Source organism: Nannobrachium achirus (genome assembly GCF_963921795.1).
Source record: "Nannobrachium achirus genome assembly, chromosome: 7".
NCBI classification, from domain to species: domain Eukaryota; kingdom Metazoa; phylum Chordata; class Actinopteri; order Myctophiformes; family Myctophidae; genus Nannobrachium; species Nannobrachium achirus.
Genome location: NC_137816.1, coordinates 33,639,267 through 33,662,274, shown reverse-complemented (window position 1 = coordinate 33,662,274; position 23,008 = coordinate 33,639,267). Strand labels below are relative to the sequence as shown.

Below are 23,008 nucleotides of genomic sequence, written 5' to 3'. Positions count from 1 at the left end.
TGCTAAAGATCAAGTAAAGCCATGTTTTCTCAAAGTAAAATTCTGACTATTTTGATGAGCTTATACATTTTACCACAAATACACAGTTGTAAAAGATTGCATTTATTTGGAATTTCTGCTTTATTTCCTGATAGTACAGGACAGTAGATAGACTAGAAAGAGAGAACAAAAGGAGGGGCAGGGTGACATGATGCAACAGCAGTTCTCCCAGCCAGAAGGGAACTGCGGACATTGCGAATTACACAGCTGCTGAAATTGTTGTTAAACAGCTGCTGTGTATAGTGTTTATTTCCCATTGAAAACAGTCGTTCTTCTCAAGCCCATATGAAGCAGAGGCCATTGAATCCAGGACATCTCATTCCCACTGGAGCAATGCTCAAAGTCAAATTCTCCATCCTATCTTGTTTAGAAAGGAAAACATGCATAAAATATAATTGTATTTATTTCCCATACTGTTGCTTGTTATTTGAGTAGATGTAATGGGTGTACTTTACATTGTAATTCATTTATGTCTAAAAGCCAGGCAGTCATGTGTAGAGAAATGTAAATGATCTCTTACAGTGGATTGGAATCTTTAGTTGAAAGATCAAGCCATTATTCTAGGGGGGTAGCAAGCTAAATAATCTTTTGCATTCTAACAAAACATACTTTGAATGTGTCAACCCGCACTTATCAGATTTCAACTTAGGACAGGATCAAGTCATGAATAACTGCCAACAACACACACAGTCACACAATATTATTATTTTACTTTTACAGCCTAGCTTTACCACTTTGAAATGACTTGCTTATGGCTGCTGAGTATATCTTAACACACAAACAAATTAAACTCACCTTCCTCAACAGTTTTGAGTTAGGCTATTGGTGTTTTGATCATTGAAACCTTGGTGGGTGGTCACGATACATTTTGAGGGAAAGGGGAAAAAAGCTATTTCCATTTTTATTGTACTGAAAATGTATTGAGTGATATTGGCTAATTTGTATAGTGTTTTCATGTGTACAGTATGTGTTCTACATTTTCTTTTAATAATACAGCTCATGTTGAAATAAGTGACAAAACAAAGTGTTGTCATTCTGTGGTGGCCCCCGTTGTTTTTCTGAATAGCAAGCACCAAACCAGTCCGTCTCTCGGAGTTGCTGGAACGCTTGACTGGAATGTAAATAAGAGCCAGCTGACATGGCTAGCACTGAAGATAACTCAGCGAGAGAGAGAGAGAGAGAGAGAGAGAGAGAGAGAGAGAGAGAGAGAGAGAGAGAGAGAGAGAGACTGACAAACACATATATAAAACTCCAAGTTAAAAATAAAAAATAAAATAAGAAAAACAGCTACCAAAATGAATACCTGAAACCACATCTTACTTATCTAGGTGCTATTTTAAACATACCACTTCTGTAAATGTTTTCTTGTTTCATGTACTTGTCCCTCTGCCAGACTTTAACAGTGTGGAAGTCATGTACATGTTGAATATCTGCTGTATACACTTGGCCATCCGTGTAGAAACAGGGACGTTTTGTTCTCTCAGAGCTACTATTATTTAGCTCTACACTAAATACATGCCCCCCCCCCCCCCTGCATATCCATCTTACACTTTCCCACCCCCTGCACTCTACCCAATGCTCTCACCCTTCCTTTATCCCCTCCTTTTAATTTTCTCTCAAAAAGGCTCCTGATGCTCTCTAAAGCTGGAGTGAGAGGCCAGGAAATAGGTGTGCTTTTCCCCAGTGATGGAAAGTAGGTCTGTCACAATTATTACTGTACATAATCGTCTAATCGCAATTATTTGACATAATTGCAATTATTTTGTGATAATCGTCATAATCGTTTACATGTTGAAAGATGTTTATATATGTTCAAACATTTAAACAATAGATAGACAATGGAAATGGCTGATCTACAAGCTCACAACGTGTTGCGATGCAACGCGTTGTGAACTTGTAGATCGGCTATTTCCACTATCAATGCTCTTTTTAAAGTGTAAAGTTGTGAAATATGTCCTTATATTTAGGTTACGTGTCATATCTGCCATGTGCAATTTCAAAGCCTACGAGCCAAACAGAAATGTAATTGTCAACGACAAAAACACAATTAAATCGTTAATAGCAATTATTTGAGAGACAATTTATCGTCGGTCATGTACAATGTCATAATCGTGACAGCCCTAGTGGAAAGTAACCAAGTAAATTTACTCAGGTACTGTACTTGTACTGTAAGTAAAGGTTTGAGGTACTACTTTTTTTTTTATCCCACGATTTTATAACTTTTTTTTCACCCAGTGACAATTGCCTAAACTGTAATCCTGTGCACAACTCTACTTCTGCCAACCTGGGGAGAGCCTTAAACTGAGCTAATGCTTCTGTCAATGCATGAGGAGTGAGCAGGCCGCTTTTTATCACCGGACAGGGGGGAGTTTCCCCCGGTAGGACGTAGCACGTGGAAGCAACACGTTATTCCAATCAGTTCCTTTCTCCTCCATCAGGGGCGCCAGCTGACTAGGGGGAGGCAGTATATACACCAGGATTACAGCATGTTTTTTGTGAGGGTACCTACCCTAGGGGACACAGGGAGATCATGCAATCTCCAATCCCACCTAGGGTATGGGCACTGAGAGAAGAAAACAAGCCCACAGCGTCCCCGGCGGGAATCGACCCTCGGATCTTCTAGCTGTGAGGCAACGGCGATACTGACTGCACCACAGTGCCCCGGCACTTCTACTTTACTTGAGTATTTTCATTAATACAGTATTTTCTGGACTATAAGGCGCACCTGACTATAAGGCGCACTGTCAATAATTGGTCTATTTTCAAACTGTTTTCATATATAAGGCGCACCTGACTATAAGGCGCACATAATAGACGCTACCGTTGCGTTATGCATCCAACAGATGGAGCTGTGCTAAAGGGAATGTCAATGTCAATGAATGATCCATATATAAGGCGCACTGGACTATAAGGCGCACTGTAGTTTTTTGAGAAAATTAAAGGCTTTTAAGTGCGCCTTATAGTCCGGAAAATACGGTACTTAATATTTCTGTTGTACTTTTTACTCCACTACAAATCATTTGAAAACTTTAGTTTCCAATTAACTCATACCCTGCCAAAAAAGAAGTTTCTATGATAAAAACGTCTTTAAAACGTCTTTTTCACTATGGACCTCCCTGCCAGACGTCTTCTGAACGTCTTTTTTTTTAAATAATAAGAAAAGAAAAAAAAAATTGGACCTCCAACAGTGTACTAGGCATGATCGCGATCGCGAAATTGCATGTTTAACCCCCATACCAACCCCATCTTTCAAACATGGCAGCCATGTTTGTTTACATTTGAAGAAAACATAAGGGCTCCTTTCTCCTGAATGCCTGAGCGGATTTCCAAGCGGATTTTTTTGTTTGAAAGCTGTGAAAAGCATGCACATGCATAGTGCATGATCTGTGCACGAATGTGTGCACCAGCGTGCACACTATTTTTTTAACCCTTTGTTGGCGAACCGGCAATATAAGAGGTCATCCCACTTTAAATATGGCACCGACTGAGTTAAGCCCTATTCTATAATTCGGCTATGAAAAAAATAAAAAACAAAAAACAAGCTTACAACGTTGTGAGCTTGTAGATCACGTTCTGAAGTTGGGAGGGTTCAGGGTGAATACGTGTCGTGTACATTACAATAATGAAGATTTATTAAGTCCAGATGTGCCGTGCGAGAAATAGACCAGTTCTTATTTAAGTTCTAGACCAGGGGTCTTCAACAGGGGGTCCGGGACCCCTAGGGGGTCCTCAGAGTTACTACAGGTGGTCCTCCAAATATTTTTTGTATTAACCACTTGAACCCTAGCATCCATATTCTGAGAACTTTAGCCAAAAATAGCAGATCTACAAGCTCGCAACGCTTTTTTGGCAAAGAGGTTTGGTGTAGAGGGGAAAAAGTGCAGACTAAGTACAGAGTGAAAGATCACGTTTATTAAGTATGGAAGGTTCAAGTGGTTAAATATCTGAGAACACAAATTGACATGAATCCAAAATACACTGATGATCGTGCTGTCAAACAATGAAACTAAATGGAATCTATGAAAAAGTTGTGGGGGTCCCTGCTTCTTTTCTCTCAACTAAGGGGTCCTTGGCCTGAAAACGTTGAAGACCCCTCCCTGTTCTAGACCTGTACTTCGTAAAGCAACAGTTTTAAACATGCCTGTTTTAAGCCTGAGTAACTCCATCCACAGTCCATTTATACTCATATAGTTCAGAGCAGGAAATGCCATTCTCACCACTGCTAGTGATAAGGGGGATTCCCTTTAGTTCAGTGAGATCCATTAAATTCCCTGAACAAACAAACAATAATACAAAATCTTAGGTTAGCAGCCGTACCACTCAAACGCGAGGGTGGCATGTAGAGGGGGGAGATTGGGGGCTACGTTGGGGTCTAATTGGCCCTCAGCTCTGGGCTGATCCTAGGGACCAAGAACGCCCACTAGGGAGGTACCCCTAATTACCCACAAGATAGACCTGGGATTATTTTGTAAATATCTGTTTACCACCATAGCCCCCTGGGGGGGTTAAGTGGGCGGAAAACAGTACATAGCGGTAAACATGAACACTATGGGACCGGGGGGGCTTGGCAAAAAACCTGAGGTTTTGTCACTGTAGTGTGATACGAGCCAAATACCTGAAGGCTCCAGAGAGAAGCGAGGGCAAGGCACTGGGGTAATGCGGAGGGAACCACTGGGACCACAGCTATGGGCTCTACTAAGGCTGGGAGTTGGGGAGCTACGAGGGGAGGAGCTAATGGCACGATGCAGTTGAAAAGTGGTAAACAACCTGAGGCATATCTGGCTGTGTGCCCAAGCAGAATAACTAAATGCACAACCCACGTCATGTTATTATTTGGACAGATATTGCTAAGCAATGTCATAACGTATACACTCACAGCAAAGAACACCTGAAATCGCAATATTGTGAGTGGCTATAATAATCACCTTCAAAATGTTAGTAACTATATGTATATGTGCACTGTGTAAGGCAAGGCAACAAGACACCGTGCAGACCAGGGGGTCAGTTGTCAGGATTTAAAACTAAAAGTTCCTAGCATTGGCCAAAAGCAACATGTTCTCCATAGGATTCCATTCATTTCACCTGAACTTTTACATTTGATTTTCTTCTTACCTTAATAAACATTGTCATAAATACTTTATGGTTCCTGTCGAGCCTAGTTTCAATCACCATGATATGCGTTTTGTGAAAATATGGTCCCATTTATGTTATAATTGATGTTAAAGCAGGGTATGCTGCTGTAGGAGGGGCTTGTGAGCATAGGCTTGTGATGATTCTTTGTGTGCTTTATTTTCGGCAAGCTCAAAAGACATGTCCCAAGTATCCCTGCGGTATTACGTGACCGTTGGGAGCCAATAGCATTCCTTGGGTACCATTAAAACAATGATGGCGGACATCCATACAAGGGCAAAAAAAGCTTAATTTTCACTCTGATAGAATAGAAACCAATGGGTCATGTGACAGTTTCATATTTTTTACGGTCTATGGTGCAGACACACACATTAACCCATTAAGACCTGAGGCTGATTATACAAATGTCATCCTAGAAGACATCTGTAGAATCAGTCTCAGGTGAATCTAAATCCTAAACAATTTTCTGAAAAACAAATGTTTCTATATCAGTGATGCTCAAACGTTTTTATGTCAAGGACCCCAAAAATTATATGTATTTGGCCGCCGAGGCACCGACCCCCATCTCAAAATATTTTGTTCCAGGGACCCCCCAGAAGCAAATATTTGAGTTACAAATGTTTGCTTTGAAAATATATATTTTGTCAGATTTGCAAAAAATATCATGATTTTTAAAAAAAAATAGCAGATGCACAAGCTCATATAAGCGCGGCGCAGCAATGAGCTTGCAGATCTGCTATTTTTGAATAGCTACAGTAAAGTGGTTAACCCCTTTGCACTGTAAGATCATCCTGCTGACCACTGAGTTACACCCCCACCCTCCCCCAAACAACATTCTCCTGCAAGCCAAGACATCTCTGGATGTCAGTGGTGTGATAAGACATGCCGCGACATTCTGAAATCATCATGCTGTTCCTTCATGTCTTGCAAATACTTTTCAAGCCAGACATGAAGCCACAAAGTGCACAAGGGATTGATGCAGAGAGAAGAAAGGCAGAGATTAATAGGTTGAGGGAAGGGCAGTGATAGAAAGAAGGGGAACAAACTGCTGCTTAACCTACATAATTATGGAAAAGGCAGATATTGGGAAGAACCAATGGTGAGGAAAAGAAAAGAAGAGTGAAGAAAAAGGAAGTGGCGTGCAAAGAGCAAGAGTTGCTTATGCAAAACTATTTGTGTCACACTATAAATATTTAGTAACACATCTAACCAAAGTATTTCTCAGAACAACGTCTATTCATGTTTGAGTTTGAGTTAAGGAAAAAAAAGGAAAAAAAAGTACCCCCCAAAAAGTAAAGTCGGAAAACAATCAATGATCTCTGTCCAGAATATTATTGACAGCAACCTAGTTGGAAGCCATTTTTGGTCTCCGATATTAGCTCCAGTCGAGGAAAACATTATACGATTTGTCTGGTGTCAAAAGAAGATGAGGTAAATTCTCAAAGAGTTTGATGACGCGACTCTATGATCAAGGACAAATTAACCAATAACCCTAGAAATGTAGATTTTGTTGAAAAAGACGAAATGGCTACATGGGTCTAGGCAACAGAAGAATATCTTTTGTTGAAAGGGGCAAGTTTATCATTGCACCATTTTTAGTCTTGTTATTTGAATGTCTGTGAAAGAGACCAAAAGTCAGATGCCCCAATAGAGGTGGTGCTGCTCCTTAGATCCAAATAGAAATTGTTTTGGCAAGGGTGGTGCTAGAAGAAAGGTCACTCAAGTGGTTAAGGTTCATCCTCCAGGGAGCATGAAGCCCATGAGATTTTGAGATAATAGGGTTGCCCAAATTAGATGGGTTCCTCCTACAGGGGGCATGAACATACATAAGAAATTCAGTAGCAATTAATGTCATAATTGAGATGCATTCTTAGGGACCAAAGTGGTTGACAGAAGGACGAGCGGATGGTCCCACCAACGTTAGATTCTCGGAACAACATGCAACCATTGGGATGAACGGTCCTCGGTTTCATTTTGAACCATAGAGTTCACTATCCATGGTTAAATGTAGCCTTGCGTAGCCAGACGAATCTGAAATTGCAAAGAAAATGTGCCCTTGGAAGATTAGGTCTGGCCCCGCTCAGTTATTCAAATATTTCAAAGCTCACAAGTCGTGAGGAACCAATCAGGGCTCAGTATGCAAATGTAGGGCAGGTGTGCCAACTTTGCGCTACTGTGATTGGTTGTAGAATCCCTTCCCACAAGTGAATACAACGTGTTGCTTGCCAAAAAGTAGCAGATCTATAAGCATCATGACAAGTTGTGAGCGTTTTTCAGCGAGCAATGCTTCATATTAATTAACGTGATTTTGTTATTGTTGGGAAAAAAATTAAACCGTAACAAAGCGGAACCAAAACTGTGACCCAAAGACCAAAGCTCAAACTGAACCGTGGGCCAACTGAATCGTACCCCTAGTGACTTCTGTTTTGTTACACATTTTGCCATTATTGCTTATTTCACCCAACATGGGTTGGATAAACCTCACCAGCCACATCTTGATATGGCTACGCTGAATTGACGAACCAGGCAAGCAGTGGCCTGATGTTTCTATAGCGAGTTTAGTGACAGAGGCACAGAAGGGACTGAGATCAGATGAGCTGGCCCCTTTGGAGGGGCTACGTGTCTTCAATGCTAAAAACAACCAGGCATGCAGCGCCACTACAGCTACATTCACTGGGCCCTGTAAGCAGAGCCAGGGAACCCATGAGCAAAGCAATGCAAATCCACTCATGTTCTCTCACTCAGCCCTCTCTTACCTGCTCTCTCATTTGCAAATGCTGGCTTATATCGTTGATTCGCAATCAACAATCGGTTGTTAATCCTTTGCCTCGCCCATTTACATTCTCTAGCTCTCTCCCTCTCGTCTGCCTGACCTTATGTGGCATTCATTATGGGAGATGTGAAGACGTAGTGCTGTTATTTATTTGCCCTCCTCCCTATCAATAAAATAAGCATCCCCCCCCACCCGGTGCATTCCACACATAGTACACTGTATAATCATGTGCACATGTACATGTACACACTTTTAGGATGAGTCACACCAACGAAGGAGGACTTTTGACTGACCTTAAGGTTCCACACAGATAAATCCCACCCTGGGAAAAGAAGACATCCACAACTATACTACATAACCTTAAAAGTACACACTCAACAGGGTTGAGCACAAAATCAACAGGGTTGGATCTACAGTGTATGCTAAATAACCATAAAGCACATACTCAACAGGGTTGAGCGCAACATCAACTTTAAGCCTTATGGAGAGCAGGGTCTCCTCATGTGAAAACAAATGGGAAATAACGCCACATGATTAGTCATTCAAGCGACGTGGAAAGTCTGCTGGAACCTTCTCACCAGCAGCAGGCTTCAATGGACCTGTTCACTCATAGTAGAGATGGGTCTGGAGTACAAAACAAGACAGTTTGGAGACCATGCTTTCCTTTCAATTTCCCCTGAGCAACAATGGCCCTCTCTCTCTCTGTTAGCATTGGACAACACTTTAATAATAAGTGGACAAAGCACACGTTAAAGGGATAGTTCACCCTCTATGGAGACTCTGTGTCTCCATAGGGAACAAAGCAGGCTCTAGTGTCTCCATAGGGAACCACTGCCAGTCTAGTGTAGTTTTTTTAAAACTATCAAATCTCTTTACCAAAAAATAGACGATCAATAAGCTCACAATGCGTCGTGTTGAGACGCGTCGTGAGCTTGTAGATACGCTATTTTTTTGCAAATGTTCTGCCCCCGGATAATGAATTTTGATTCTCGCGATATCGTAAATCGCGATTTCTTTTGTCACAATCGTGATATGAAATGTTCATATCGTCCCATCCCTAACTTGCAGGTACACTACTAAGCATGCCGTTATGTTACTTTATTACCCACTGTTTGGACAGCCCCATGCTGCTACAGGATTAGCCACACCTGGCTGACATTTAACTTAATAGCTAACCAGACAGGACAGTAACTCTTTCATTGCTGAAGCAAATCAGGTTGAATTCCTGTCAGACCAGTGACAAAGCAAATCCCATCACAAACAGAGACATGTTAATTTGGGTTGACAAAGAGACTTTGCTGGCAGGAGTTAAATAAACACTGTAGCCTTGCTATTTTTGGCAGCAGAAATTGGGATAATCAAATCAAGCTGGTGGAAGTGACGCCTACCGCCACGCACCCAGCAAACTCAATAGTGGGGTGGAAATACAGGTAGAGAGGTGGGCAGTGGAAGGAGTACCAACAGTCTGGTCATAATAATACAAAACATATTAAACTTGTGAGTTAGAACTGCAAATGATCTAACGGAGAGGTTCAGGAGAGTGGATATTAATCATAGTTGAACTTCCATACACCGGCTGCCTGTCTGTTTTAGGATTGGTTTTTAGGTTTGACCGATTTACCTTTTAGGATGGCCCCTAATTCTATTTTGGAGCCATTAACCCCTTATGAGCCTGTGGGTGCACACACTGCACAGCCTGAGGTTTTTCCTGAGTAGAGGCTGAAGACCAAGGGTGACCGTTCCTTTGCTGTCAGGGCTCCTTGACATTGGAATGACCTGCCTGAGGAACTGTGTGTGTGTGTGTGTGTGTGTGTGTGTGTGTGTGTGTGTGTGTGTGTGTGTGTGTGTGTGTGTGTGTGTGTGTGTGTGTGAGAGAGAGAGAGAGAGAGAGACAGACAGACAGACAGACAGACAGACAGGCAAGAGGTTGCTTACCTGAAGCCATCTCCCACAGTGACTATCTCCACCTCACTGTCTGTGGAGGTGACGTTGATCTCCTCGCTGGCAGTGACTGGCGGCGCTGGGGCTGGAGTGGCTTCAATCACCACCACGTCCTCATCCAGAGCACCTGAACACAACCAAAAGGTTTCAACTCCATCAGGCCTCTCTCACAATCATTACATAAATCACCCGATCACAATCATTCGAGATAATTGCAATTATTTTGCACGACATTGCTGTCGGGCAGAAACGTCTTAGCTCCATATTCTAATAACGTTGCGTCTTTTTTTGTAAATTAAACCCCCTATTTGATCATACTACAGTACAGTGTCACACAAAAGTATCAAAAGTAGCAGATGCACAAGCTTGACTGCTTGTAGATCTGCTACTTATGTTTTTCCTGCAACTTGATACTTTGGATTTATTTGTATTTTTTTAAGATTTGTTTTCCGGGCTTTTATGCCTTTATTGATAGGACAGTAGACTGACAGGAAATGGGGAGAGAGATGGGGAGAGAGAAGCAGCAAAAATCGTCGAACCCGTGCTGTCAGGCATCAAAGCCTATGTGGTATGTGCATGGACCGGTAGGCCAGCATGCGCCCTGATACTTTGGAATTTTAGTTTGACATAGGATGTTTTCCACCAGACAATAACAGTCATAACAGTCATAATCCTCATAATGTAATATTTGTTGAAACTAAGATAGCGAAAATATTGCAGGGGAATGCAGCTCGTATGAGCTTAATGCAGATTGTCCATCTCCCAGTTTAAAAGTATAATGTTATTAAATATGTCAGTTATTTCTTTGTATATTTCAGTTATTCGTCATATGCGCTCTGTGCAATTTTTGTTTCAAGAAGCTTAAATCCAAAAAGAAATGTACATTTTATTTATATGTTCAATGCCAAAAATACTTAATTACAATTATTTCTGTAATTCTCAAGTAAGATTGCATGATTGTGACAGCCCTAAACTCCATGACAAGCACCCTAGACAGAACATACAAACTCCTGCAGATACTGCAAGCAATCCCAATGATGTTTTCATCAACAAAGAACTTTTGAAACGGAACCTGGTATAAACCCACTTCCTTATGTAATTTGGGCCACGCTTTGCTACGTTTATGCATCACTGTGAATGTTAGTATATTATGGGAAATGCTAAATATAAAAACGTGTGCACATAATGTCGAACTTGGGATACACAAATACACTATAGTGTGTGGAGGGAGATGTACTCTTCTCTTGTCCTACTTTCATGTTGCATTCTTACTCAAACAGCATGACTCCTTTTCCCCCTCGGTTACCGTTGTTACCTCAAATTGTTAAAGTAGCTAGATTTTTCACGTTTTCCCCAATATACATGTGTAGTACTAGGCCTAAAAGAAATGTAGGTCAGCAAATGCCGCTCAAAACTGTTTGCCATTCCCCCCACCCCCCCCCCAGCTACAGCAAGAGATCTACAACTCTCACTCAACTCGCCCTGCCTGGCCTTGCTGTCAACAGCAGGATCCCGGGAGCGTTCCATAGGCCTGACCATTTTAAAATGTTGAAATCAACAGCAGTGGAAGAGGTGTAAATCTCAAGGTGTTGAGAACAAAAAACATGTAAAATAATGTATAGGCTATAAGTATAGCCTATACATTTATATAAAAAAAAAAACGTAGCTGTCTTATGTATTGGGCTAAAAGGACCCATCTCTTAGTGTGTGATAACTAGCGCTAGTAGTGGCTTATCATGGTGGCAAACTCAATTCCCCAAAGTAATTTCTATTCCAGGTCTCCTAGGGGCTGCTGCTTAGCACCCTCTCCTAGCCTAGCTACCTGGGATGCCGAAGAACCACTCATGCTGCTACACAAACAAATAGTTAATAGTAAGAATATATGTATATCAATTGCAAGCAGCCTTGCAATTGGTTTAAGTTTGAACATATTAAGCACATGTTGGTGGTGCACCGTGCTCAGATCTTGTATAAAAAGAAGCAATTTTGTCACCTGTGCTATTCATTCTGTATTAATTGTTTAATATAGGGGTTGAAGAGATCGTGTTAATCTCACATTGGAAAATGTGTATACGAATTCTAAGCAGTTGTGCATCTGGGTCTGAGCCCCATTACAGGTATGAGTCTTCTACCCAGCATCGGTTAGAAAGTTGGCTCCAGCAGCTGACTCCCTCCATGGCCGTGTTGTAAACAAAATCCTGTTCCCCTCAGAGACCTGCTGTTTCTATGCAAAGGCTGCAGCACAGAGCTGGGAGCCCGACTCTTCTCCACCCACCTGCCTCCCATGACAATCAGAGGCACAACCACAAACCTCTCCCCTGACCCCTTCATAGCCCCCTCAGGGCCACAGCAGTGCCAAACATTGTCAAGGCTACATGAAGAACATAATGAACTGAGATAGAGGTGAGAGTTATCCAAGGGTAGTTTGCATTTCCTTGAAACACAAGAGTTCTCTCTTGTGACAAAGTCCTCATTTCAGCTCAGGAAACAGAGGTTGCCTGTTAGAAGCAAGCTGAACTGAGCCGTGTCGTCATACTCAGACGAGGGTGTTTAGAAGATTTAGGAACTGACAACACATGTATTCTAACCAAAGTAGAGGTATCTGTGGTCTAAGCTCCAGTTGACCAGGTGTGGGGATTCAAATAGCAGTGGGGAGAAGGAAACTTTCACCTTCTCACAAGTCCCTCATCACCACTGCCTTTGAACTAATGGTTAGCTTTTTTTGGACCAACAGCTGCCCGACCCATTTCAGAGCCAATCAAACTCCTCCAGTAGTTTTGTGTTGTATACACAAAACTGTGATTCAGCCCTCGCGCAGACACAGAATACATTATCAGATGTATTTTCTTGCAGTAACCAGCAAGAAAGTGGAAGGGAAACTGGGGTTTGCAATGCATGATGCTATTGACACCATGACAAGAGGTTATATTGTTGTCTCTGTCATCAAAGTTTCTCTGCAACATCAAGGGGAATCTATGACAAACAGCCATGCATTGTAACTTTTACTCACCCTCTTCCGTACAAACTAAGCTCACCTCCACACTAGTATGGTACAGATTACTAGCTAGTGTTGCTACAAAACACATTTTCCTTTAAGCATTACAATGTTATTGATCCTAAAGCATTTTAGTCCGACTGCAGAAACACAAATATCACAAAGTCAGCACAGTCAAAATGGCAATGAATTCACCATCAGTGACTAGATGTGATGGTTTTTAAAACCACTAGTCATGACTAATATAGCATTGCTTTAATTGGTACTCATCTCACTTATCTCTGACAATATGATTATTAGATAGGGTTAGCGAAAAAGTCATTTGAAAATGACAAAATGGTGAATATTTCAAATGGCACTGTATGAAAAGGAAGTAACCCACCGCTCCACAACCTCGGCTCATTTCAACACAAGCCAGCGAATCGCTGAATGTCAAAGCAAACAAATTGGGTGTAACAGACAGACTAACTCTGCAGGCTGGTGTGATTGCAAAGAATAAATAATGAATCTGTATAATCTACTCTTGGCCTGTCCACGTGTACTCTAAAGCTCGATTTATACGTCGTCATATGGCGGTGTTGCGCACCAAAAGTAGCTCACAACATGTGTCATGGCACGTTTTGAGATTGACCGTGGATTGGCTGTATTCAGAGTGCAACACCAATGTACAATGGAGGCAGAGCATAAACTGAGTATTACCCCTGCTGTACATACAATAGGTCTGACTCAATTGTGTTCATGCATCTCTGCACAAATAACAGCAAGTTCTGTAAAGTTACTGTGCTTGGGGCAACTGATTTTGACTCTGTTACATTTGTAACATTTGGTAATAACAACAACTGTATTCCTTCGTGTTTCTGTAACTGTAAATTACAAAAGACTGATTCAGTAACTTGCCTATCCTATTGCTTATCCTTAACCATTATCTGTATAGTAACAGCCAAGAAAAGGAGCTGGCACAAGGCAATTGTTTTGCCTAACCACTTAAGTCTCAAGTCATATATAGGCGGCCCGCAACGGCAGTGGTTCAGGAGATGGAGTGGCCGCTTAGGAATCAGAAGGTTCCCAGTTCGATACCTGGCTCCTATTGTGTTACTGTGGAAGTGTCCTTGAGCAGACTGAACCCCTAAATGCTCCCAATGGTTTGACTTCCCTCTGCTACCTGTGTGAGAATAGGTGAATATAATGCACATTGTAAAGCGCTAATGCTCTATTTACCTGCGAAAATAGCCGATGTAGAAGTTCACAACGCATCAAGCTTCATCCTATAATGGTGTTGCGTGCCAAAAATAGCTTTTTGGCATGCAAGGCCATCGTATGATATAGAGAATAAATCTGATTCCTCTCACCTGTGGCTACAGCAGCACTGTTGGGCTGGCTGCTGGTGCTGCTGACATCCACGTACAGCTCATCCTCTGCTTCAGTAGAGGAAGGGGACGATGACTCGCTGCTCAGTTCCTCACTTGAGCTACTGGTGCTGTGGAGCAAAGCGTACTTCTTGCGAGCGATCACCTCCCGCTTCTTCCTCTGGAGAAGCAGCCGCTCCTTCTGTTTCTGGGTCCGCTGTGTCCCGCTGGGCGCCGCTTTCAGGAAGCGCTTCCTGTGGGGCAGGCGTCGTCCACTTAGACACGGTCGCTTCAGCAGCACAGGCTCGGCCTCCGGCCGCACCCACTTGTGTGAGCGACTCCCCCGAGTTCGACCCAGAACGGGGCGTAAGCCGACACCCGTCCCTTCTGCTGCTGCCTTGTGTTGGTGGCCCCCTGCCGCCCCAGCCTCCCCCTCATCTTCTGAGCTCAGAGTGTCCGAGTCCCCAAATCGCAGGCTGGACGAAGGAGAGGATGCACAGTCACTGAAAGAGGACTCATCGTTGTGTTCATCTCCGCTGGGATGTTCTAAGAGTTCCACCCTGGGGCGCTGGGGGGCCAACGAGCTCTCGCTGATATGGCCCTCCTTCAGGGAGCAGTCTGAAGGGCCTGCCTGTTGGCTCTTGCGCTTCTTGCGCCCAGGCAGGCTCCTTTCTGAGTCTCTGCGTGCTCCTGTGTCCCTCAGGGACCGATGCCTAGGCTCTGCACACAGCGTTGCAAATTCACTGCCTGCTTTGCTGATCACCTCCATGTTTCCAGGGAAGCTCTTGGCTGCCTCCACAGGCTCTGGGTTGACCAGTGGCTCCTTCAGGTTCTCCTGTCTGCCTGTGGCCTCAGCTGGCAGCTCACTCTTCATGGTGGCAGGTCCTCACCTCTCAGATGAAATGACAAGTACATACACACACGCGCACACACACCCCCTCTTACACACACACATCCACACCCACCACAGCCCCACACACACCGGGTCCTAGGATTCTATCTGTGACATCTCACGCAACCTAGAGCACAGAAGAAAGTAGAGGGAAAATGAGAGGGTGTTAAACATCAGGTGCACATGATGAGTGCAATTGGCAAATTCAAAGTTTAATGATACAGTACAACCCGGGATTTATTTGAATGAATAACTTGAGATTCTAACCTTTCCTTCAGTATTTTGATACTCACTTCTCTCGGCTAATCACATCAGCTCAAAGAACAATTTTTGTTTTAACCAAACCAAATCAGTTACAAGTCATTAAACATTTATTATGCATTATTTTCCAACTTTTTTATTTTTTTTTAAATGTAGGGCTATACAACCCTGTTCACAGCTACTTGCACAATATACAATTATGTAACATATTGCACCTCTCTGGTAATTTTCTATGTGTGCAGACAAAAAGAACTCCAGGACTGCTTAATATTTGTGGTAGAAAAGAGAAAATGGATAACCTCTGGCTGAGTCAATTATGAAGCATTTAGGCATATTGTTTCCTGGGCTGGCAATGCATGAATCACACTGAATACTAACCTGAATCTTAAAAAGAAACGCTAACCTGAATCTTAAAAAGAAACGCACACACACACACACACACACACACACACACACACACACACACACACACACACACACACACACACACACACACACACACACACACACACACACACACACACACACACACACACACACACACACACACACAGCTAGTAGGCTTCAAGGCTAGATGACTTATATTTAAAAAATATATTATTCTATTACCCTACTAATAGCTTAAATGTGAGAAATTGAATCACACAAAACTGCTCTGCTAAAACAGGACACTTTGAGACAAATAAAACTAATCAAGAATGGGGAAGGCAAATTAAAATGGTTGAGATGGATTGTGCCTCAAAATGTATTGTACACAACTACAAATTCACATTCTGTATAAAAACTAAACTACTATCAATAAATACTCATCCCTCAGTTTACTGAGATTAATGACGGCCACCTCGTAGACCACTGGCCCAAATCTTTTCTAAGGCTAGATGCACACTAATTGAGTTCATCTTTTAAAGGAAAATTACAATTATGAAAACAATCTCTATCCACAACTAACATGTTTTATAAATAATCTCCACACTCCATGTACAAAAAGGCATAATGCATTTGACAGCCATCTGACAACAATATCCAATTGTTGTTCATTGCTTGTACATTCAAAGAATGTTTCCCCTTTCTGTTGATGTAGTTGTAGTCTGTCGATTTAGCTAGGGTTAGGTGAACTATTTAGGCAACATAAGGCAAAGGCCAGTTTACAGTAGGCTTGTCTCTAAAGGACACTGCGAACGTTTTACATTTTCAAAACCAAAATATATATATATAAATTACTGGCAATGATGGTGTAACTAAAGCGATTAGCAGGGAAAAAAAGTATTTTTATTCACTGATTAAAGAGACCACTGTCATTTATAAGTACATCTACATAAATGCCCAAAGGAAACAGACAAATAATGATGTATTTACTGTTAAAATTAACATCAACTTAAGTTCCTAGGTAGGTCAGGTGAATGAAGCCATTAAATCTCAACGGTGCATACATTTTCTGCCCTTATGAGTCATTAGCATTCATGCAGATGCACTGCACTGAATGTTATTGTTTGACAGAAGCCCCTTGTTTACTAACAATGAATATAATGAATGATATACGAATTATTACTAATATACTACATTACAAAATCCAATTAAGACAGTGCAGCTATAGGCCTTATGGTCATATACTATGAATAATAAGCGTTAACCCTAACTATATTCCATAGCACTGAGATTGGAAATGAGGATAAACAAACTATACCACAGATAATTTAAATACTAGCTACTTGTGGTGTTTTCTATTGCCCAATTGTCCCTCCCTCACAAATGTTCTGCAAAATAGCGGGCAGTTATTTGTTTTCAGATTGTGGAATTCATCTCGGAATAGGTTCTATAAGAACATGAGAGTTTAAATGTTTCATACGTGTACTACCATGATTGCACAATATAGACACAATTTTGTATAGGGATATTTATGCCAAATATCTGGATAGCGATATGACAATCTGCTCGCACTCGTCATTTGATATTTGAAGTGTAGCAACAGTGAAAAACCTAAGCAGAGCAATGTTGCCCTTAATGAAAATGTATTCATGATATTGACTTTCCAGACAACACCTAATAATTCAATTTCAATACAATGAGAGCCAAGTAAGCAGGTAGGGCAGCATGAGAAATATGAGACAAGCTGGCGCCTTCAAGTCAAACCTTCATGGGTGCTGCTGCTCATCTCATGCACACCTTGCCTTCAAGTCAAACTTTCATGGGTGCTGCTGCTCATCTCATGCACACCTTGCCTTCAAGTCAAACTTTCATGGGTGCTGCTGCTCATCTCATGCACACCTCTCTCATGCCAGAGTTGAATTGTCTTTAACCTTTTTCTATTCGACACACTAAAGTATAAAGTAGAGGTGAATTTCCTTTGAGGCTGGATAAATTAAGTGATTGGCTGGCTTTACCTGTATGCAGGGCAAGCGAGAGAAAATGGATATCCAGATTGTTGCCTTTTGCAATATTGATATCTTGTTCAATTGTTCACATCTAGATAATGTATGATAACTATATACAGTATAAGCCAGGTAGCTAGTAACAAGGATACAAGATTGGTATTGGTGAATATATATATTTTTTTGACAACTTGTAACATGATTGAAAATAAGTCTTAAAAACATCCAGGAGTGTTTATTATATCAATGTAACAGAACAATGTATGTAAAACCATGTTTTTGAAAGAGTGGACAGACACTGTCGTTTTTACAAAGTAAAAAAGGAGAAAAAACTATTTGAGTCATCCAAACCAAAACAGTGGATAGTAAACCATGTACAACCAAAATGGCTGCAAAAAGAGCACATATTCTTCCAATTATATATTTTTTAATCTTTGGCCACTATGTTAGCATTACAAAACAGCCTAGGTGACAACTTTAGAAGGAATCAGGATGACAACTGTATTTTGCACTTGTGATCAACTTGCAAGATTGTATCTAAGGCAATATCAATCATGTGGCTGAAGCCACATTTTCATGACAAAAAATGCATATTTAAAATTCTCTTCACTAGGTGTCTGATGTTTACAGAAATCTGTAACATCACGTTTAACTATATGACAGTATTGACATGACAATATGACAATTTTGACAAATGACAATAATGACATGTCATTCTGTACCTTTCACTTTATTCCAGTTCTACTGTATTAATCAGTGAATTATTTTATATTTTCTAGATTTTTTTTGAACTTTTGTAGATGTTTTGAAGCGCTTTACAATCATGCATAACATGACAACATTTGTTATTATCTTTTGTATCATTATTATTAAATGACTTGAAACTGAGATGTTTTCGTCAACTAATAAGTGAAGAAATGAGCTGCTGCCTGCCAATGAAAGGAAGCCCCAGGCCCAACCTATGCCATCGTCCACAGAGACCTTCTCTCCAAGCCACTGATGAGTCTCTAGCCCTTTACATACCACAGAACAGACTGCGCAATGACATGCATGAATACAGAGGCCTCAAGAGGAACAGCACTGGAGGCAATCTCTCCCCGAGCAGCAGCAGGGATACAACATGCATTATTTCCAAGGGGATGACGATGATGACTTCCAGTCAGATAATACCCTAACTACTTACACTTACACACACACACACACACACACACACACACACACACACACACACACACACACACACACACACACACACACACACACACACACACACACACACACACGCACACACGCGCGCGATAGAATACTGATGTATAAACAACATGGAGTCAAGACATAATACAGGATGAACCTCTCAGCCAGGACTTGAGCTGCTGTAATGTTGCCCGTTGTGGTTAGTTTCTTCACAGGCAATCACTACCAGTCGCAATAACAGCAAGCTATATTGTTTAATGTATTCTTCCAACATAAATATACGTAATAACATAGATATAAACGAATGACAGCCAGTATAGTGACGCTGAACCATCATCATTTTTGCTGGGATACACACACAGCCCCTAAATGACATCACTGAGTATTATAGCTTTTGAGGTCATATGATACAACATGACATTTCGTGTTAGTACAAATTACTGGAGCACTAAGAATACGTTTGTCAAGAAGAACTGGACGTAGTTATTGCAGGCAGCAGAATGAAGGATCAATCAACTAGATAGCTAACGAGCTAGCCTAGTAGCACACACTAGTAGTGAGAGAGAGAGAGAGAGAGAGAGAGAGAGGACAACAAAGGCAAAACATACCTTAAGCCAACGATAGTCCTTTTCAAAAATCTACCACCCGGGCCTTTTAGTAACATCTATGATTAAACCCGGTGGAAAAGGCATCACCAATGTTAAAATATTCACAACCAGCTGGTCATAAACTAGTGAACTAGCGAGGCCTAAATACAAATCGCGATCCAACGCCGTTGGTAAAGCTGGGGTTGTGAAAGTGACAACACAGCTCCAGAGCAGAGGAAAAGGGCCCTGGTTTGGTTTAGCGACGAAGCTAAGCTAACGTTAGCTACACTCCACTGACCAAAAGAACCGATGATACTCAGTCCTTTCTGTCGATTGAAACGCTAGGATGCGTTCTGACCGCACTGTACGATCTGCATAGCATGTTTTCCATATGACAAGATGTAAAAGCCTCACTATTAGCCCTCGGAGACGCTCCCATTCCTGGTTGTTCGAGGCATCCACTGTTGTTTACCCAGCAGGTCGTCTCTCTACTCGGCTGCTACCGACTGACTGGCTGCTACAACACAAAACAAATCCCTTCACAGCCACACAGGGGCGCCAGAGTGACTCCCTCCTCCATTGAGTTATAATCATCATAATATAATGCCATTTTCACTTCTTCACGACACTTTACCAGTGGTGTAAAGTAGTGGTTCTCAAACTTTGACATTTTCAAGGTCTCCCCTTAACTTTGACCGTGTACAAATGGAACCAACACTGTCAAAGCCTCCCCTCCCCTGCCCCTTCTTTGTATATACTGTTTGTTTTAGACTTACTGTCTTCTTTTTTGTTTTTCTATACATATCTACTGCATAGTACTGTGTTCTATTTGTCTGTCATTCAATGTTATATGAGATACTTCAATGGTTTCCAGTGGAAATAAGCTTAGTCTTTTCATGGATCTCCTTTTAGTAGACCTTGTACCAGTGAACTGTACCGTCATGAAACTGTACCTTTTCCTATGCAAACTTCTAATAAACTCTTCAATCAATCAATCAAAACAGACTTGCAAGAGTCAATTTAGACCCCCATGAAGGAACCTAGAGAGTCCCTGAAATCCACGTTGAGAACCACTGGTGTAAAGTAACTAAGTACTTTTACTTAAAGGGATATTTCACTTTCAAAAAAACTTTTGGTAATTTTATCATCTAACCTATGAACACCCTGAACAGTTTTTAATTTGCTTGATTGAATATTTAGATATTTGATGTAAATGTTACCATGCCCTCCAGGCCCAGGGCCTCTCCCCACACACACCCATTGTAACTTCAAACTCCATTTTAACCATGATAGATTCATTCAAAACACTCATTATTTTTCTGGTGACTCATACTACCCTCCTAATATGTGAGCAGGCTGTGTTTTTTCGATAACTTTTTTCATTTATTTTTAATAATTATTGTTTTGTATTTCATTTTTTCCATTTTCCCAAATAATTATTAAAAATAAATTAAAAAAGTTGTCGAAAAAACACGGCCTGCTCATGTATTAGGAAGGTGAAATGAGTCACCAGAAAAAATAATGGGTGTTTTTAATGATTCTATCATGGTTAAAATGGAGTTTGAAGTTACAATGGGTTTGTATGTGGAGAGAGGCCCTACCACTGCTCCCTGTTGAAAGTGGAATATCCCTTTAAGTATTGTACTTAAGTTCAATATTGAGGTGTTTGTACTTTACTTGAGTATCCACGATCCAAATATTGTACTTTTACTCCACTACATTTCGCACGCACGCACGCACGCACGCACGCACGCACGCACGCACGCACGCACACACACACACACACACACACACACACACACACACACACACACACACACAAATAGTCCAAATACACACAAATAGGCTCCTTCATATTTCTACAAAAACATAATTTAATCAGGCATTAACAGGTTTAGCTATATCCAAAGGTCTCCCTCTCTCAATTCCTGGTTTTATCTTTTGATAAATGTACTAAATAATATTACCGGTGTGTCCCTACCATATGTCACTCCGGCAGTCCTTATAGGCTAAATCCAAAGTAAATAAAATACACTTTGATATTTTTTTTAAATATTTTTTCCCAGCATAATTGAAGTATATAAAAGGTTTTGTCCCAATTCTCAAGAATGGGTGAGTGCTATAAGCACACATTTGATGACTATAATGTTCATGGATTAGTGCAATATGTAAGAAAAACTGAAAAAAAGAAGAAAAAAAACTCTTCCTCAGGTGATTGAGAATGTCATTGCAGGATGTGATTAGACTGTCATTCAGCAATAGGACATTCTGTCAACAACTAGAGAGTGATATTATTGCAGGGTTGCTGTGCGATGATGTGATGCAAGCATGTGGACTAACCAACGGCAACTCAGGATGCCTGCGTCGCCACTCGCCACCCCAACTACCTCCTATTCAGTATAGGTCTTGAGCTCTACAGTGTTGCTGGCTTCGCTGTCAGGCCGCAGTGTGTCCACTCCACATACAGTTGGTGACACGCCCCCCCTTCCCATCCTTGTGTCTTTAGTCTACAACAGTGTTAGTGAGCTCGCCATCAGTTCCGGGTGCCTGACATCATGCCCAGCCAGCAACATCCTTCCCTCCCTGACCATGTCTGTAACCCGTAGAGGTCTACGTTGCTGATGTGGCCTTCCCTTATGACATCCAGTGCCTTTCGTAGCATTCTTGTGTAGACGCCACCCATGGCCTTTTCCTGCTGTACTGCTGTACTGTACATGTCTCAGCCCCCTGCAGCAGTACTGATTCTACTTTATCTATCTGAATAGCTCCCATATCAGATTTCAACACTCTCCTCGTCCCGTACAAGGCTCTCCAGGGCAGGCAAATGCCCCCCGGAACTTCCATCAAGACAGTCCAGGCACAGAGATATTTGAAGTCCTCGACTACCTGCAAGCACTGTCCTGCTGACAGTAGCAATGTTTCTGTTCTCTGTGTTTAATGGCATTATTTTAGTTTTCTTGGCATTGAGCTTGAAGCCAATCTTCCTGCAATCTTCCTGCACTCAGGGGCAATGTCATAATCGCAGTGCATGGAACCCTAATTACAAAGACAAGTTCACATTTGCAAGTTCAGTGGTGAAAAAAGACTCCGCCAGGCCGAAGTCGTGGCAGAGATCGTTTTTTCCACTCTACACTTTTCAAACTGGCCTCATGGTGGCTTTATAACAGGCAGATTCACATTTTGGCCTATAGCTCTTGAACCGTAGGTGAGACAATCAACATTATTTTCCCATTGAATCCTCAGAGTTTACACAACTCCCCAAATAAGCTATATGTACTGGTACCAGCTTGCAGCAAGCTAAACCCCCTTGAAAAGTACTGTCATGACCTTTACTAAACACTTGACTACCAAATATGTATATGCCTACGGTATATCAAACTCAATAGTTAAATGAATTAAGGTAAGCTCACTAGTGGATCTGTTGGGCACAAACAATCCAACTGTAGAAATAACAATTTAAAGCAATAAACTAAAGCATACA

At 41.5% G+C, this 23,008-nt stretch overlaps 1 protein-coding gene across 3 annotated transcripts in view; it reads right to left on the bottom strand.

Moving 5' to 3' along the window:
* The window catches only part of rnf111 (ring finger protein 111), a 44,021-nt gene extending 23,997 nt beyond the window's left edge, over positions 1-20,024 (bottom strand). For 2 of the 3 annotated variants that reach the window (XM_080729659.1, XM_080729661.1), the window contains exons 1-3: positions 19,942-20,024; positions 14,228-15,243; positions 9,878-10,010 (exon numbers count right to left, since the gene is read on the bottom strand). In XM_080729659.1, coding sequence (XP_080585785.1) covers positions 9,878-10,010; positions 14,228-15,098 — 1,004 coding nt within the window. In that variant the 5' untranslated portion in view covers positions 15,099-15,243; positions 19,942-20,024. Of the gene's footprint in view, positions 1-9,877; positions 10,011-14,227; positions 15,244-19,548; positions 19,670-19,941 lie in introns of those variants that run through there. The other variant, XM_080729660.1, reaches the window with a different exon arrangement.
* Positions 20,025-23,008: the final 2,984 nt, after the last annotated feature.